Source organism: Microtus pennsylvanicus, chromosome 1 (assembly GCF_037038515.1).
Source record: "Microtus pennsylvanicus isolate mMicPen1 chromosome 1, mMicPen1.hap1, whole genome shotgun sequence".
NCBI lineage: Eukaryota > Metazoa > Chordata > Mammalia > Rodentia > Cricetidae > Microtus > Microtus pennsylvanicus.
Window position 1 is genome coordinate 4,277,492 of NC_134579.1, and position 17,484 is coordinate 4,294,975.

Consider the following 17,484-nt stretch of genomic DNA (forward strand, 5'->3'; position numbering starts at 1 on the left):
TTACACATAAAGTATCTTAGATTATTTTTTAGTATTTTAAGATTAGATGATGATCTATACATTTGTTTCAGGGTATTTTGTAATTTATTTTCTTAGTTTTCTGTGCAATGAATGGAGGCAGTTTATCAATAAGTACATGCTAGTTATTCAAAGTTCATGACTATTTTCTGATGGATGACATATTACTTCTTTGTATTTGATTTAAATGTGAGTTTGTAATTATATCATATTTTAGAAAAGAATTCCATAAAATGACTAATGTTCAAAAATATTGATTGTTCCATGCCCATGCAGTAGTTTTTTTTTTTTTTTGTTAATGTCAAGCACTGCTTCAGTACACAGGGCCTTTAAGTAAATATTTAGAGAAAGAACAAGGAGCCTTGAAAACAGATCTGCTTTCAGCCTTTATATTTGAACCTGCAAAATCATGCCAGACATTCCCAGTTTCAGACAAAATCAATATTCCATGAAATTCCTTGAGGTATGGAATTTTGGCATGTTTCAACAGACTGCTTTGCCACCAGGTGTGTGTCTCTTTCAAAGGACCATGACCTTGGATAACTGTCTACCAAGTTCATGATTCATATTCTTCTGCCTTTCTCTCTCTCAGTACCTTCAAGTCTCCATAGTGATTCTGTTATAAAAGTTGCTTTGTAATACATTTTAACTCTAATGAAATATGATTTTTTGAAGAGTGCTATATATCCATATAAGAGAAAGTTAATACACATATAAGATAGATATATTCATTATATATGTATATATACATATATACACACATATATACATATACATACACACACACACACACACACACACACACACACACACACACACATATATATATATATATATATATATATATATATATATATATATATATATATATATGGAAGAAAAAAGTAATCCTCAGTCCCACCCAGTTAGGAACCCTGAAAGCTAGTGGTCTACCAGCAAGATATACCCACTGATACAATAGTGGCACAAGTGTTATAGGAACAACTAGCCACTTTCTATTAAATTTAAGGCTAGTTCCATGAAATAAAACTCATACTTGAAATTGTTAATCAGGCCAAAAACCTGTGATTAGATGGGTCCCACTGTTATTATTCTACCAAATCAACTTAGCAATGAAATCATTCTTGATGATATATTACTATGCCTGGAGCACTGCACCACTCAAGCCTTGTGGGAAAAGAAAAACAAAACTTCGTTAGTAGATAATTATTAACAAAGAGGCGCACAACTGGCCAATGTGCTGAGAATGATGCAATTTGGTTTACGCACCCTTAAAGGGGGATATGTTTATCATGCCCCTCCCCTCAAGGCTCAAGGATCTACATAGAAAGATTGTAAGAGCCAGTGGTGGTAGATGATCCCAAGGAGATATTGTTTCCAAATCCAGTATTGTTGATATAAATATGAACTCATATAACCTGTGACAATATGCATAAAACCTACATAAGCTTAAAATAAAAACAAAAATCCTAGCATAAACAAGAGGAAGTGGCCACAAATTCCTACCCAAAGCCAAGAAGAAGTTTACAATTGTTAACATCTGGGAGAAAAAAAATAACGTTTTCTTCAGTGGATTCACACTGTGTATATTAATCATAATCTAGGACAAAGCTCATGCTCTAGACCAGTTGGTCAATATAAAAAAGACTCTCTCTCTCTCTCTCTCTGTCTCTCCCTGTCTCTCTCTCTGTCTCTCTGTTTCTCTCTCTCTCTCTCTGTGTGTGTGTGTGTGTCTGTGTGTGTGTGTGTGTGTGTCTGTGTGTGTGTATAAAAATAGAGAAGAGTTGATAAATTTGATAGAGCATCAGGGGATACATGAAGAATTGGATCTAGGAGACAATGGAGGAAATGATGTAATAAAACTTCTTAATAGATACATGGTCTGCAAAAATATAAACAATAATACAGCTGGGTGTGATTGTTAAAACTTGTATTCCTGCGACTTCTAAAATCAAATAAAAATAAAATAACACACCAACTACAAAACATATAAACACAATATTCTCCCCGCAAAATCTATATAGAAATCCCATGAAATTGCATGAATGCCAGATGATGTCAATGTTCTTTTTCTTTGTGTGTTTGACAGTAGTGGGGACCACAGTCCAGGGAAGCTCCTGGTGCTAGTCAAATGCTTCACATTCACTGCTCAATCCTACACCCCTCAGACAGGACAGTTAGACTTTCCATTTTTAGTATTACATACATATATATATTCACTATATATATATATATATATAGTGAATAACAGATTCTTCCTTATTAAAACACTTGTTTAAAAAATTGAGTCAGAATGTTAGTGTAAGGGTACTTCCCACAAAATAGTTTTTAAAACACAGTCTAAGTTTGCTTCCCAATTCAATACTACTAACTAATGTATCAAAGATTATAAATGAAAGTATCCTTTAATTAATTTTAAGTCTATAAGATTTTTTTGGCAATTAAGCTAACATTTTAAAAATATATTTCTATTTTTATTTGATCTGAGATCAATTTCTAGTTCTCAGAAAATTAGTTAAGTACATTTTGCCACCAGTTGACAGCTTAATCTATGGTTTATAAATTCAGTTGTGAGGAGGAGAATGCAGCCAGAAGAACGAAGAGCTAATTGATGTCAGTCCTCTTCCTCACAGTCTTATGGAGAGCAGCTCTTTTGAACACCTGAGGTAGTGGGTCCATTTCTTCCTGCATCCCAACGCTTGGCTATTATTTTGAGTGCTTTGGTGCATGAAATTCAGGGACCCTAAGATGTATAATTTTCCTTACTTGAAATCACCCAATCTTGATTTTTTTCCCTGAGAATGCCTATGGTAGGGGACAGAGAAAAATGAGGAGCATGAGACGTAATCCAGATAGCCACTCTGTCACCCCAGGCTTGATGAAGCAGAGAACAGACACACATGCCTAGCCGCCCATCTCTGTTGCCTTTAAAACAGACACTTCATTCAAACTTATTTTTCTCCTGTAAATACAGTACAAATTTTCTGCTTTTAATGAAGTGAAGCATCTCTGTCAATGACAGAGAGATTTTTTATACCTTCACGCTGTGTAACTGTACAGTCTTTATAGCCCTCAGGAGACCAGAGGATTCTCTATCACAGTTATAATACACATTCTACTGTAACAAATCAGCACCCAACACTCCAGGAAGCATGCAATGACATAAAATCACAGGAATCCTGGAATGGGGAATGCTTACCAAAACATTTCACAGCACCCACATATTTAAAAATGTATTAACTCTGAGTAAATCCATATTTGTGTCTCTCAATTTTATTGACATGACATATGCAAACTTGGAATGAACTTGGTCTGAAATTAAGTCCTTGGAAAAGATGACTAAGGTCACTTTGGGAAGATTCCTCAGTATCACTGTCTTGAGTTCCAGTCCCTAATTACTATCTGCTCCCTGGGGTCATTATATTCAATACATTTTTATATAAATCCAAGGGGAATAGAGCATATTAAATCTAAGGGATCAGGGAAAAAGTAGGAATAGTCGTGAAGGCTTAGGGAAAAGTTAAATGCCTCTATTAGGCTTCCTGAAAAAGTTCTTGGGGTTTTCGGGGCCCCTTATTCTTTTGAGGTATAGGTGACATCAACCATTTTAACATTAGTTGTTTATACCTTCTCACTGGTCTCAGGCAAAGTAAAATACTTACATTGCCTCACCTTTCCCTAATTTTGGAAATGAAGGTTGTTTTGAGCTATTCTCATTTTATAAGACTATACAATAAAATGGCAGATTTATATTTTATAAAAGAATGAAGGAGGAGGAGGAGGAGGAGGAGGAGGAGGAGGAGGAGGAGGAGGAGAAGGAGAAGGAGAAGAAGAAGAAGAAGAAGAAGAAGAAGAAGAAGAAGAAGAAGAAGAAGAAGAAGAAGAGAAGAAGAAGAAGAAATAAAATGGTTAATCTTAGGTTAACTTCTGCTCTTTCACATTTAATTTGCCTTTCTAAGCTTATTAGATGATTTTCATTTCTAGTGACTCTTGCAAAGGACTTTTATTTTTCTTAGTTTGCAAATCTATGTTCTCTCTGTCTTATGCCTTTATTATAGAAGAAATTTATTTGAAAGAAGAAGGAGAAAGGGAAGGAAGATGGAAAATGAGAGAAAAGTTAGTAAACAGAGGTAGGAATAGAAAATTTGCAACTGAAATGAGATTTAAGTATAGTCTTCTTATATAGAGAACCACAAATAGAATTCCATTTTATACAAAACCCACTGATGGTTCAAATAAAGGATCAGTTCTTTCTGATTCTTAACCATCCTTCATCTGCTCTATGATAACCTATTCATGATCTCTTTGACTAATATATCTTAGCACACCTAATAAAACCTACCAAAATCTGATCTAGGAACATCGCATAGTCATTTCCATGACAACCTTATACTCTAGCAACTACTTGACTCTGCTTCCATAGCTATTTTCTATTTCCCTGCCACTTAATTCATAGTGTTTACAGTCTTTTATAATATCATGAGCAATGCATGACAGATGTAAACATTATAAATATTTATAAATACTGAAGATGCTATGTTCTGTTCAAACTGAACTCCATTATTACCTAAGACACTTGATTCTAAACACAAACTTTGTCTTAATTTGCTAATGCAACATAAAAGTTGCCAGTAAAACACCTGTTTTCTTTTTCTGTGTGTTTATTGTAAAATTACATATAATCTTAAAGATAGAAAAATAGATAGATAAGCAGACAGACAGACAGACAGACAGACAGATAGATAGATAGTAGGCATAGGAACCATGAATCATGTGCAGTGTTAGATTTGTTTTGAAATATAGGAAAAGTAGAGCCCAAATTAGATGGCCAATGGACACCTGAGTAGGAAATGAGGGTGACCCTTGTCACCCTAGATGATGATATTTGAGCACTAGGATTCCAAACAGAAACACACTGACAGCAAGGTCCAAATCCAAACAACTGCTATTTACAAATAAAGTATTATTACCTATTTTACCTTATTATTATATTTCTAGATGCCTGTTTGTATTCTAAGGATTGTGTGAGAGGGGGGTTTTGGGGGATGAGGAAGTAAGGAAGATCTGGCAGGAGTTGATGGAGGAAATATAATATTCAGAATATATTGTATAAAATACTTTCAATAAAGCAAGGATTATGGGGGAAGTAAGAGGCTAGAGATAGTTTAGCAGTTAAGAGCATTAGCTGCTCTAGCAGAAAACTTAGTTTGCTTCCCAGCACTCACAAGATAATTCAGAACTATGTAACTCTGGTGTAGGAGGTCTTTCTGTCTTTGTATTGCTTTCATTGTTTAATAAAGGCACTGCTTTGGGCCTGTTGATAGGGCAGAACTTAGGTAGGCAGGGAAAACTAAATGGCATGCAGGGAGAAATGAGGCAGAGTCAGGAAGAGGAATGCCGTAGCACAGACAGAGACAGACATGCCAAATCTTTTCCGATCAGCCACTGCTGCATGGTGATATACAGATTAATAGAAATGGGTTAAATAAAAATATAAGAGTTAGCCAATAAGAGGCTAGAGTTAATGGGCCAAGCAGTGATTTAATAAATACAATTTCTGTGTGGTTATTTCGGGGCTAAGCTAGCTGGGCGGTCAGGACAAACCAGCCCTCCTCTTCCAACATAACTCTAGTTCTAATGCCCTCTTATGACCACTGCAGGTACTCAATACGCTGACATACACAGGCAAAGCACCCATATGACATAAAATAAAATACAAAAAATTAATTACAGCAGGATATATTGTCTCATTGATTATTTCTTTTTGTATATCTTGCAATGGAAGTGAAATATTGCTTCAATTAGCAATGAAAATCAGGTGTTACACTGATTATGTACCTATATAAAGATTGAAGGCACAGAGAGTCATAGAAAAATCAATGGAGGGTAACAGGTTATACAAATACATGGGATGCATTATAGGCATCAAGATCTTCAGGATTTTCAGTTCCAATATCTATCATGAGACTTACATTAAAAGTGTTTCACATTACTTTTCTACAAGATAAATTTAATTTCTTTAAAAGTATTTCAAAAGAAAAGAATATCTGAAATATATTAAACCTAAAGGTCAAAATAATAAAATTTAAAAAAGAAAATATTTTCAATAAACAATAATTTGGGATGAATTGCTTTTGTAAATTCATCAAAATTCATATTTTAATTAAATGAAACAATGGAATTAAAGCTGCTTCATTCTCTATGGGTATGAGATATTTTTACATCATACATGCTAATAAATATTTAAAACAGTGATTTTCTACAGATACTCTTTATGAAAATATTAAAAGAAAAGGTCATTATTGAGAATTAAGGCAACACATTTAGTACAAATACAACACTTTACATGTATTTCAGCAACTTAAGTTTTAATAGAGTGAATGTGAATACCATTTCAAAATATATTACATTTTATTTATTCATTTATGTATGTGTATTTGCATGTGTGTGTGTGTGTGTGTGTGTGTGTGTGTGTGAGTGAGTGTGTGTGTGTAGATGGTATGTGCACTTGAGCGGAGATCAGGGGACAGTATGCAGAAGGAGACAGTTCTCTATCACCAAAATTTGAGTCCTAGAGATTGAACTAAGGCTTAGCAACAAGGATCATTATGTGACTGCTATTTCACGGGCCCATGAATGCCATTTTCAATTCATTATAGAGGTGTGTGTATGTATGTGTGTTTATAATGAAGTGAATGTCTATGTGCTCAGAAAATAAACTTTTGATAACACACATTGTAACAAAGCTAGAAGTAAAAAAAAAAATGTTACTGGTGTTAAAGAAGAATACTTTCAATAGGAGGAACATGAGAAAGAAAAATTTGTCCCTGATATGAATTTTTAAGATACTTAAAATGGAACAATCACAGGGAATTTATAAAACATTTAAATATTCAAAATTAGAAGTGGAAATTATTTAAATTCATTTGAGCTTTTCAACTTTATTATTAATATATACTAGGTGAGAATCAAAACAAAATTCAATTTGTTTTTAAAGAGAGATAAAATAAAAAGACACACAAATCAGTTACAAGTCTTCTTTACTAAAAACCCAATTCTGTGTATCAAAGTAGATGAAACAAAGTATTATATTTTAAAACAAGCTATATCTTAAGAATTCTAATCAAGAAACCCCAAATCCAAACTGTTTTTATACAGAGAGAATGCTTCACATAGGAATATAAAGTTTTAGCATATATGGAAAAATGTATTCTATTTTTAAAGCACTAAACATAAAACATTTTTATTTTCACAGATTAAATATTGTTAGAATCAAGCTTTGATAATTTCTACCATTATCCACAGTATCTCTCATTTCACGGTGCCTTTTGTTTTAAGGAAAGTGTTTTTAAGCTATAAAACTCTGTCATGGTTTTCCCATGACCAGCACACTAGGTGAAAGGGATCGATCTAAAGCAGGGCAGCAGAGGCTGGAATTCCAAGTGACCCAGAATCATGTATTGTACGTGTCACAAATTTGAATTTCCTAGACCAGCTCCTCAACTATGACTCACAAATGCAGCTCCCAGGTGATTGCTCCTGCCATTCTGTTGTCAAAATGTTTTTCCTGCATTTCAAACCACAACCGCAAAGTGAAAGTAAAAATTCCAGGAGATTTTAGATATTCTGACATCACAGTCTCACAGATATCACATAACTCTGTGAGTCACATCAGATTCCACTGTTCTGATGGTAGGAGGGCAACTGCTTTGCTAATGCACTGTTGTTGTCTTCTCCCTTTCACAACTTCTTTTTCACATGAAGCATTTTTGATTCTTTTGCCAAAAGTAATTTATTAGAAGCATTCTGATATTTTATCACTAGAGGATAATCATAAATTACAATATAAGGGCAGTTTTAGCTAATGTTTGATTCCAATTGTCTTGAAATATGTAGACTTAAATTATTTAGTGAATACATTGTCTACTAATACAGTTACTGCAATTAAGGAAATACATTAAAAGTGATTATAGAAATCTTATAAGGGGTAGGATATTTGATAAAAACTATCTCTGCTGTTAGAGCGCCTTTAATTTGGAAGTAGGAGAAATATTTAAAAAAACAGCTTATATTAAGACATCTCCATGAAATTCATTGGTTCACTGGTAAGTGAAAGTTTTGGGGTTGTAATATACATATATACATACATACATACACTTATGTAGACATATATGTGTGTCTATGTGTTTAAAAATTCTCAAAAGGAAAGATTTATGGAAGTATGGAATGACTTCTTGAAGGCTCTAGTCAGGATTAAACCAAGGATTCCAAGGGCTAGGAAAAATAATTGTTGCTATTTAGTTCATAAAACTAAATCAATACAATGTCAGGCAATTTGTCAAACAAAAACTTTTTTTGGAAAGTGAACTATAAATCATATCCTTACAAATAATTTCAATATTCAACTTCAAAACTAGATTTGTAACTTTTATGTAGAGACAACTGGTTTAATATTCCTCCACATGAATCTTTTAAAAAGTTACCCCAAACCTAATAATCTGTGTGTATTTGAGTTAGTGTGTGTGTATGTGCATATGTGTGTGTGTCATGTGTATGTGCGCCCGTGTGTGTGTGTGTGTGTGTGTGTGTGTGTCACTGTAGGTGAAGGCAAGACACATTGGATCCCCCAGAGCTGGAGTCACAGGCAATTGTGACCTCCGTGGAGTGTGTACTTGGCGTCTAAATTGGATCCACTAGAAGAGTAACAAGAACTCTTAACCACTTGAGACATTTCTCAAGCCCCTGTCTTCTTTGTTTTAAAGAGCTTTTTAAAAAGAAGATAGAATTCTTCGCATGAGAAAATTACAGGAGTTAATAACAAAGTTTTACCGTGAACACATCTTTGGGGAATGAGAGGTAAAAAACAGAAATAAAACATGAAGAAAAGAAACTCCATGTGGATGTGCTCTCCCTGAGAAGTTTAAACAAACTTCAGAGAGCTCTGGTGATACAATCATACCACAAAAAAAAAAGTAACTTTGCAAATTTTACATTGAAGACATTTGGAGTTTTTGACTATAGTGCAATTGAATTTAAGAAACAGTTGGCACACTCCTTCTCATCTCTTTAGTAACCTCATAAGCTCTTAAGGGAATGTCAACACTAATCCCCTAAGCATCGACTTCTCTACTCTGTAGATGTCACTCTTTGTTACGGTGGCTGCTATGTTCATTGCAAGATGTGTTGTGGGATCCAGGCTTCTTCCACTAATGCCAGTCCCGCCCCTTACTTCCAACATGACAATATCTTCACAGATTGCCAAATGTTGCCATGAGGTAGAATCAAAATATCTCCCCCCCTCCGCTTCATCTCTTCATCCATTGCCCTAAGTGGCACTCAACTTTCCTTCCTCCGCAACACTTTAACACAATTCCCTTATGTTGTGGTGATCTCCAACATAAAATTATTTTCATTGCTACTTTATAACTAATTTTGCTACTGTTATGAATTGCAATGTAAATATCGGATATGCAGGACATCTGATATGTGACCCTTTTGAAAGTGTCATTTAATCCCCAAAGGAATTGAGACCCACAGCTTGATATCCACTGCTATAAATCAATGAAGTATGAGTTTCAATAATTTGATATGCTAAGATATTTTACTCTTACTACTTTCCTCTGGAGGTTAAAGTTATAATTTAGTTAACCTAAGCAGCTCAGTGAGATGCCCTGGGTTATTAAGAGTTAATTGATTAAAATAAAACAATCAAATTTTAGTTATTAAATGTTATATTTTATAGACAATCTTCTAATAATTTTTGACAACTGTTTTCCTAATAAGCAATTATGAACACAAAATGATTGTATCTTTATTTTATTAAAGAGGAAGGAAAGAGTTTGGGCAACACAAATGAATTGATCCAGGCATAAGGTAAATACCATTAATGTCTACTCTAGAAGATGAAAAGGATTGTGAGCTCAAGAACAGCCTGGGCTAAATAACTGAGTGGTGGATTTTTTTTTATTTTCGACACAGGGTTTCTCCATAGCTTTTGGTTCCTGTCCTGGAACTAGCTCTTGTAGACCAGGCTGGCCTCGAACTCACAGAGATCCGCCTGCCTCTGCCTCCCGAGTGCTGGGATTAAAGGCGGGCGCCACCACTGCCGGCAGTGGTGGATTTTTTATGCTACATACTGAGACCTTGTCTTAAAAAAACAGTAGATCAAAAAAGAGAAAGCTGAGTTCCAGGTTCATTGAGAGGTCCTGTCTCAAAAACAAAGCAGAGAAGAATAAAGAAAGACGTGTGAACTCTGAACTCTGTCCTACACACACACACAAACACACATGCAAACACACAATGAATGCATGCACACACACATATACACTCATACACATGTAATTCCACAACTGTATACGTATATACACACAGACACACATGCACACATGTATACACTTGTATGCATGTATGTACCACAATGAACACATTATACCTACCAACACACACACACATATAAATACACAAATACATAAACAACCACAACAGAATTTTTTCCTCTTTTTTCTTTATTGCCTGAAAATTATGTGACAAATTTCAAGCAGTTGACCTGAATGTAGAAAATCATATCCCCAAGATTAAAAGAAGAAAGAAATAGTTCAGGGAAATTGTCTATCCCCACACCAGGAAAAAGAAGAAACTGAAAACTGTACACTGAGGAAAACAGGGAGACACCTAGACTCCTCTTGGTTTATGTCATGCCTAACTTATTTTATCATAAAGACTTTGAGATTAATAAAGAGAATTTATTAAATTATGTAATCAAAATATTAAAGAATCTATTTACTTTAATTCTTAATATCTGGGAATCTATTATCTTTAGGTCATTTTAAAAGGAAAACACATGGTAAAATGTTTTAATTTCCTATGATTAAAAAATAGCTGCCTACATATATATATGGTGTAAGTAAATATGTCAATATGGATTAATATTTCTCCTGTACTTAAACAGTAGCTTTCCACAATATGTCACAAATGATATAACGAAAAACTCAAAGATATAAAAGCAAAATTAGGTATAACGTTTTGATAAAATAGTATTATAAGTTCTCCAGGTCAATCATGAGATTTGGTTTATTTTTCTGACAATCAAAGTTGTGTTTTATCCCAATTGTTTAATTCCCTTACACCTATAGTAAAGGCAAATCCTGGCTAATTTCATTCTCTCTCATCCACGGCAGCACGGAAGCCCTGATGATGGGTTTTGCCGTTTAGTCAGTGTCAAGGTGTGCCAGAAAGAAAAGCAGACCCAAAGATGACAGACGGATGAAGTATCGTTGACAGAAAACATCCCTTTGTGAAGAAAAAGTTGATAGTACTGGGAAAGGAAGTTAGTATGTTTAGGTATCCAAAAAAAAAGATGGATAAAATAGTAAATTATAGCAATTAATAGCACTTTGAAAAGAATACAACCACAGACAAAAAGAGAGCACGTGAATTTGTTTCAATGAGAAATACCTCAAATGGTGTGCATTTTATCCAAACTATGCTCACAACGAAAATGTGATAAATATTTATTATAGTTTTGAGAGACATGAAAAGTTTCCAAATTCATGATTATTTTTTTTAAAAAAAATAAACAAATATAATTTTCTTAATTAAAAGGCTCTTAGTAAACTCTTTCTGGACTGGCAAAGTTTAAAACTTATATGAAAAGTTAAAAATGCAGGCAGTACTGGCTTTAGCATCTAAATAATATCAAGTTTTGAAACAATCTCAACACATAAAAGATATTCAAAATAAGTGAGTGGAGTATATGCTTCCACAGTTGAGTAATGGTTTTTATTGTAGTTGAACATATCACCATGGTTAATTTTTAAGGCTATAACTTGGAAAATTACTATTACCAAAGAATACATTTGGAATATAATATGAAACTTCAAAGTCTTGTCAATTGACTTACACTTATTCTTTCACAAAATATACTAAATAACCATACTTATGTTATCCATAAAATGCCAATAATTAAAATATTTACTTATCCCAGTGCAGCAAGTAATGTATCCAGGAGAAAAGCAGTCTAGAATTTTCTGTAGCTGCACAGAATATCAACTTTAAATGATCCCAGTCCATAAACTGACACACACTCATCCACAGATCTTTCATAAGTCCAGAGATTCTTCAGAAAATGCATTGAACATTCTTCATTTTCTCAGAGAGGAAAAGACAGCATCGTGCTCTTTTCATTGGTCAACTGAACTTACCCCGTGTGATGGGTAGGAAATCCAGCCCAGCTCTCCTTGAATTGTTTTTGAATCTAGAAGATTAACTGCAAAAAAAAAAAAAACAAAATAAAACAAAGAATGTAAGCTCAATGACCTATCTCTGTAGCTGTTTCTGTTAACAATGTCTGTTTTCAGTATTGTTGTCTAATAAACACTACTGTTCTTTTTATTTTAAATACTTGGTAAGTACAACAAGCAAGCTACATATAACTGTAGAGAAAGTGATTCAAAAGTTGTTATGGTTTTTAAATTTGTACATTTAGAACAGACTAACAATTATATAAGGATACATCTGACAGAAAGAAACTCTTACAAGGGAAACAATAAAAATGCAAAATAGGCAAGAAATTAATTCTAACATAAAGTAACTACAAAGACAACTAATTTGAATTACCATAGGATTCCCGTATGAGCTTTCTTAAATATGTACTATTGTATTTTTCATACTTACTACCACATCACAAATACCAAACATATTATACAAATTATATTTGTAATGTTTAAATTATTAGCACATATAATAAAGTGATTCATGATGGATCTGGGGAGTAAGTAAAGCAATGAGGCAATGTTTTAGAATATCACCGGTAAAACCTTAATTATGTATAAAGTTGTTCCACTAAAAGGCATAGGAGATTCTTCTTATAACATTATTACTGATTAGTCTGTATCCTAAGCCATGTTTATAAAGTAAAAGTAAAATGTAATTTTCATGTAGTTATATTTTATTAAATATGTATGAAAATCATTTTTGTCAATACCAATTTTTTGTGATTGTTATAGGTCAGAAATCAATGTACTAAAAGGGTGCTTCAATTTTGTTGTTGTTGTTGGATTTTTTTATTATTTATTAAAGATTTCCTTCTCTTCCCCGCCACCGCCTCCCATTTCCCTCCCCCTCCCCCAATCAAGTCCCCCTCCCTCCTCAGCCTGAAGAGCAATCAGGGTTCCCTGCCCTGTGGGAAGTCCAAGGAACCCCCATCTCTATCCAGGTCTAGGAAGTTGAGCATCCAAACTGCCTAGGCTCCCACAAAGCCAGTACGTGCAGGCGATGAAAGGAGACAGAGAGAGAGACCCACATTGGAGCACCAGACAGAAATCTCAAGGTCCAAATCAGGAGCAGAAGGAGAGGGAGCACGAGCAAGGAACTCAGGACCGCGAGGGGCGCACCCACACACTGAGACAATGGGGATGTTCTACTGGGAACTCACCAAGCCAGCTGGCCTGGGTCTGAAAAAGCCTGGGATAAAACCGGACTCTCTGTTGTTGTTGTTTTGAGACAGGTTTCTCTGTGTATCCTTGACTGTCCTGGAGCTCACTATGTAGACCATACTGCCCTTGAACTCACAAAGATCTACCTGCCTCTGCCTTCCAGTGCTGGGATTAATAGTATGTGCTGTTGAAATAGGAGCGGCGGGGCTGCGTCCCCAGCACCCCAGTTGCCTGGCTAGCTTATGCCCAGAAATAATTACACGGACACTGTATTCTTTTAATCACTGCTTGGCCCATTTCTATCTAGCCTCTTCTAGGCTAACTCTCACACCTGGACTAGCCCATTTCTAATATTCTATGTAGCACAGCTAGGTGCGCTTACCGGGAAGATTCTAGCCTATGTCCATCCTGGGTCGGAGCTTCATCACGCGTGTCTGCCCAGGAGCAGGGAGCATGGCCTCTCTCTGCTCCAGACAGCAGAGCTGTCAGTCTGAGCTCACTTCCTCTTCCTCCCAGTGTTCTGTTCTGTTTACTTCACCTACCTGTGTTCTAACCTATGAGGGCCAGCCAAGCAGTTTCTTTATTTTTTTAACCAATGACCTTCCTCCATCAATGTGCCATTACTGCCCAGTTGGGTGCTTTGAATTTAATCAACTAAAGCTCATTTTTTGATATGATTTTACTATTATTAATCAGGCCTGTTAAATAGTAGAATCTGTGGTTTTGCCTCATCCTTCCACATTAGAAAACAGCCTCACAATTGACCAACAGAAGTTGTAAAAGAAGATTACATAAACTAAGAATCTATTATTAATGTAGACCAGAGCAGACCAGAGCAGGCAATCAATATAAACAAGAATTACATTTTAAAAACCCCTAATATGCCTATGTCAAAATGCAATATTAATCCCCACATTATATACTGCTCATCGGTGTGTTGAGAATCTGAGAAAATTGCTGAAAATTCTTTCAAATGAATCCCAATTAATTTGTTACAAATGAAATAAAACAATGCAATATATCAGGGAAGAAAATATATGGCAGAATCTTAAATATTAAAAATGACTAAAAATTTCAAGGAACATGCTTGCTTGGACTGTTGGTTAATAAATGCATTAAATAGCTATAAAGCTTTCGGCCATTCACCTAAAATTACAAAACTTTAAATAGAATTCTCTCCTTTTTAATGAAGAAAAAAATATAAATCCAATCTGTTTCTTTTAAAAATGTAATAATTAAAATAATAAGGGTGTCTAAAAAAGTCATATTATACTACTAACTACCTAACTAAAAATGTCTCTAATATATGTAAGTCAGTGTGTAAATATGCATGAATATTTAAAACTAAATTCTCCCATCTGGGATGACAATATTCACTGCCCCCCCCAATGAATCATAGACCACCTAACAAAAACTCCAGCAACAGTTGTAAAAAGTCCTCTTTTGAGTTGTTGGTCAGAGTTAACCAAGAGATTCCTAAAACATTATAGGGTTAATGGTGTTTTTTATTGCCCCTCAGAAGTAGAAGCTTATCCTTACCGCTGAAGACACAATAAACTTAAGAACTGGTCCAAAGTGTACATAAGCGAGACCTGACCTGAAAGCTTCCTCCCTGAGGACTGTCTTTTATGATAGCGAATGGAGACATAAGAGCTTACAAAGGAGGTAAGAACCAAAATGCCTAAGCAGATGTCATCTTATGATTCACAATTATGAAGCATGTCACAATAACTCTAAGTGTGCAGTAGTGGCATGCATACCTTGGTGACAACCTAGGTTCTCTAATTAGACCTAGCTTAACAAAAGAAAAAGCACTGTAACCAGCTACCCACAGCTCGTGAAACCGAGGATCATGGAGGGGAATCTACACCCACCTCTTTACTAAACTAGTATAATCCATAACTACATTCTGAATATTTGTCCCTTTGTCCACAGATAAGTATAGTCCTTATACCTCATCAAAAAAGTACTCTGCAAATGGTGAATACTGTTAAAGAAAACCACAACTCGTCCAAATGCAGAGTTGGGAAGCCCAGTCCCATCTTCTACATCTCCAATACAGCTCTTGCACCCATGGCTCAGAGATAATTGTTGAAGAGTCAGGGGAAAGATTCTTAGAGTCATAGGAAGGGGGAGTTTGCTGTGGGATTGCATCTCCTATGCAGGGCAGAAGTTACACTCATAGTCTCTACGATAAGACTGCCTAAACATGAGCTTAACAAGGACATCAATAGGAATGCTAATACTCAGAGAATAAAAGCCCAAGAAGCCTTAACCCTGCATAACTCGGCAACTGAGGAATGCCAACAGTGGGAGAGACTTCTGTCCTGACCAGTTTCCACAATTGTTAAGTCCTAAAGAAATCACACAGAGGTCTACATTAACTATAAACTGATTGGCCCATTAGCTCAGGCTTCGTATTAGCTCTTATAATGTGTATTAGCCCATTATTCTTGTCTATGTTAGCCATGAGGCTCAGTACCTTTTTTAGAAGGGCAGTCACATTTTGCTTCTTTGGGGGCTGGGCAAGGACTGCGTAGGAATGGGCTTCCTTCTTCCCAGAATTCTTCAGTTCTCCTTGACCCAACTCTAATTCCCGTCTGGTTGTCCTGCCCATACTTCCTGCCTGGCTACTGGCCAATCAGCTTTTATTTAAAATATAATTGACAGAATATAGACAATTGTCCTTCACCAAAATAGCCCTATTAGAGTTCTTAAACTTCTCTTTCAAACTTCAGAACACAGGACTTCATCCTCTGCGCTGCTCTGAATATTCCTGTCTCCTAAGCTCCCACAGAACGTTCTTCTAAAGTTCCAAAGTCCTTCCACAATTCTACCAGAAACATTGTCAGGCCTGTCACAATACTCCACTCTGCTGGTACCAACTTCTGTCATAATTAGGGTTTTCTTTGTTGTTTCAAAACACCGTGATCAACAAGCAAGTTGGGGAGGAAAGGGTTTATTTGACTTACATTTATAGATCAGAGTCTACCATTTTAAGATGTCAGAACTGAAACTCAAGCAGGGCAAGAACCTGGAGGTAGGAGCTGCCGCATGGAGGGGAGCTGTTTACTGGCTTGCTCAGTCTACTTTTTTATAGAACCCAAGACCACCAATCCAGGGATAGTACCACCCACAAAGGTTTTGCTCCCTCCCCCCCCGTTGATCACTAATTGAGAAAAATACTTTACAGCTGGGTTTCATGAAGGCATTTCCTCAATGGAGGCTTCCTCCTTGATGAGTCTAGCTCATGTCAAGTTGACACACAAAACCAATCAGTACAGTATTCATTATGTCATTGTCACCAGTGTATCTAGAGTTCTAAACAGATAAAGGTGTCATTATATATGTGATAGCTGAATTGGTACTGGACAGTATTGGTGTGCCACATCACATACTATGATGAGTAATTGACTTAATTTCAATATTTATAATCAGCAAAAAAGCAATGTGTGAAGCAAAGAAGAAACAATTATGACATTGTCTCTTAGTAAATAATTCAATGTAAGGCAAGTTTAAAACTAAAGAATTACCTTAAATTGCCCTTCATGTTAATGATAAGGGAAAAAGACCAATCACACCTGCATATGGATTCTGTTCAAAGAACAACTAATCCAGAATGAATATTAGTACCAAAAGTCAATTAAAATAAGTGTATAGATTAATTAAAATATTTTCACCTTCTTATAAGTTGCACTTTTAGTGTATTTAATTTATGGTGATAAAGAAAACACCACCATTACTCACAATTTTGATCCTGCTATTTATCAAACATAATTTTGTTAAACATGGTTATCTTGTGATATTACTATACTGATCCAATCACATAAATATACTTTGAACCACTATGAGCCTCTAACAAGCTATGGAGCCAGTGTTCTTGTAAAATTACTACATGGAACAACACTTCCACTTTGACTTCTGAATTGTGTTTATATCAACCATCAACACATGACCTAATGGTGAAGACTGGCTGACATCAAAACACTTTTTAAAAGTTCTTAATTTAGGTTTATAAGGTGCTCTCTGTTTG

General features: G+C 35.2%; 1 protein-coding gene across 2 annotated transcripts in view; it reads right to left on the reverse strand.

The window, feature by feature from the left end:
• Epha3 (EPH receptor A3) overlaps positions 1-17,484 on the reverse strand; it is a 294,989-nt gene that overhangs the window by 261,603 nt on the left and 15,902 nt on the right. For both annotated transcript variants that reach the window (XM_075951454.1, XM_075951387.1), the window contains exon 2: positions 12,219-12,283. In XM_075951454.1, the coding sequence (XP_075807569.1) occupies positions 12,219-12,283 (65 nt within the window). The remainder of the gene's footprint in view (positions 1-12,218; positions 12,284-17,484) is intronic.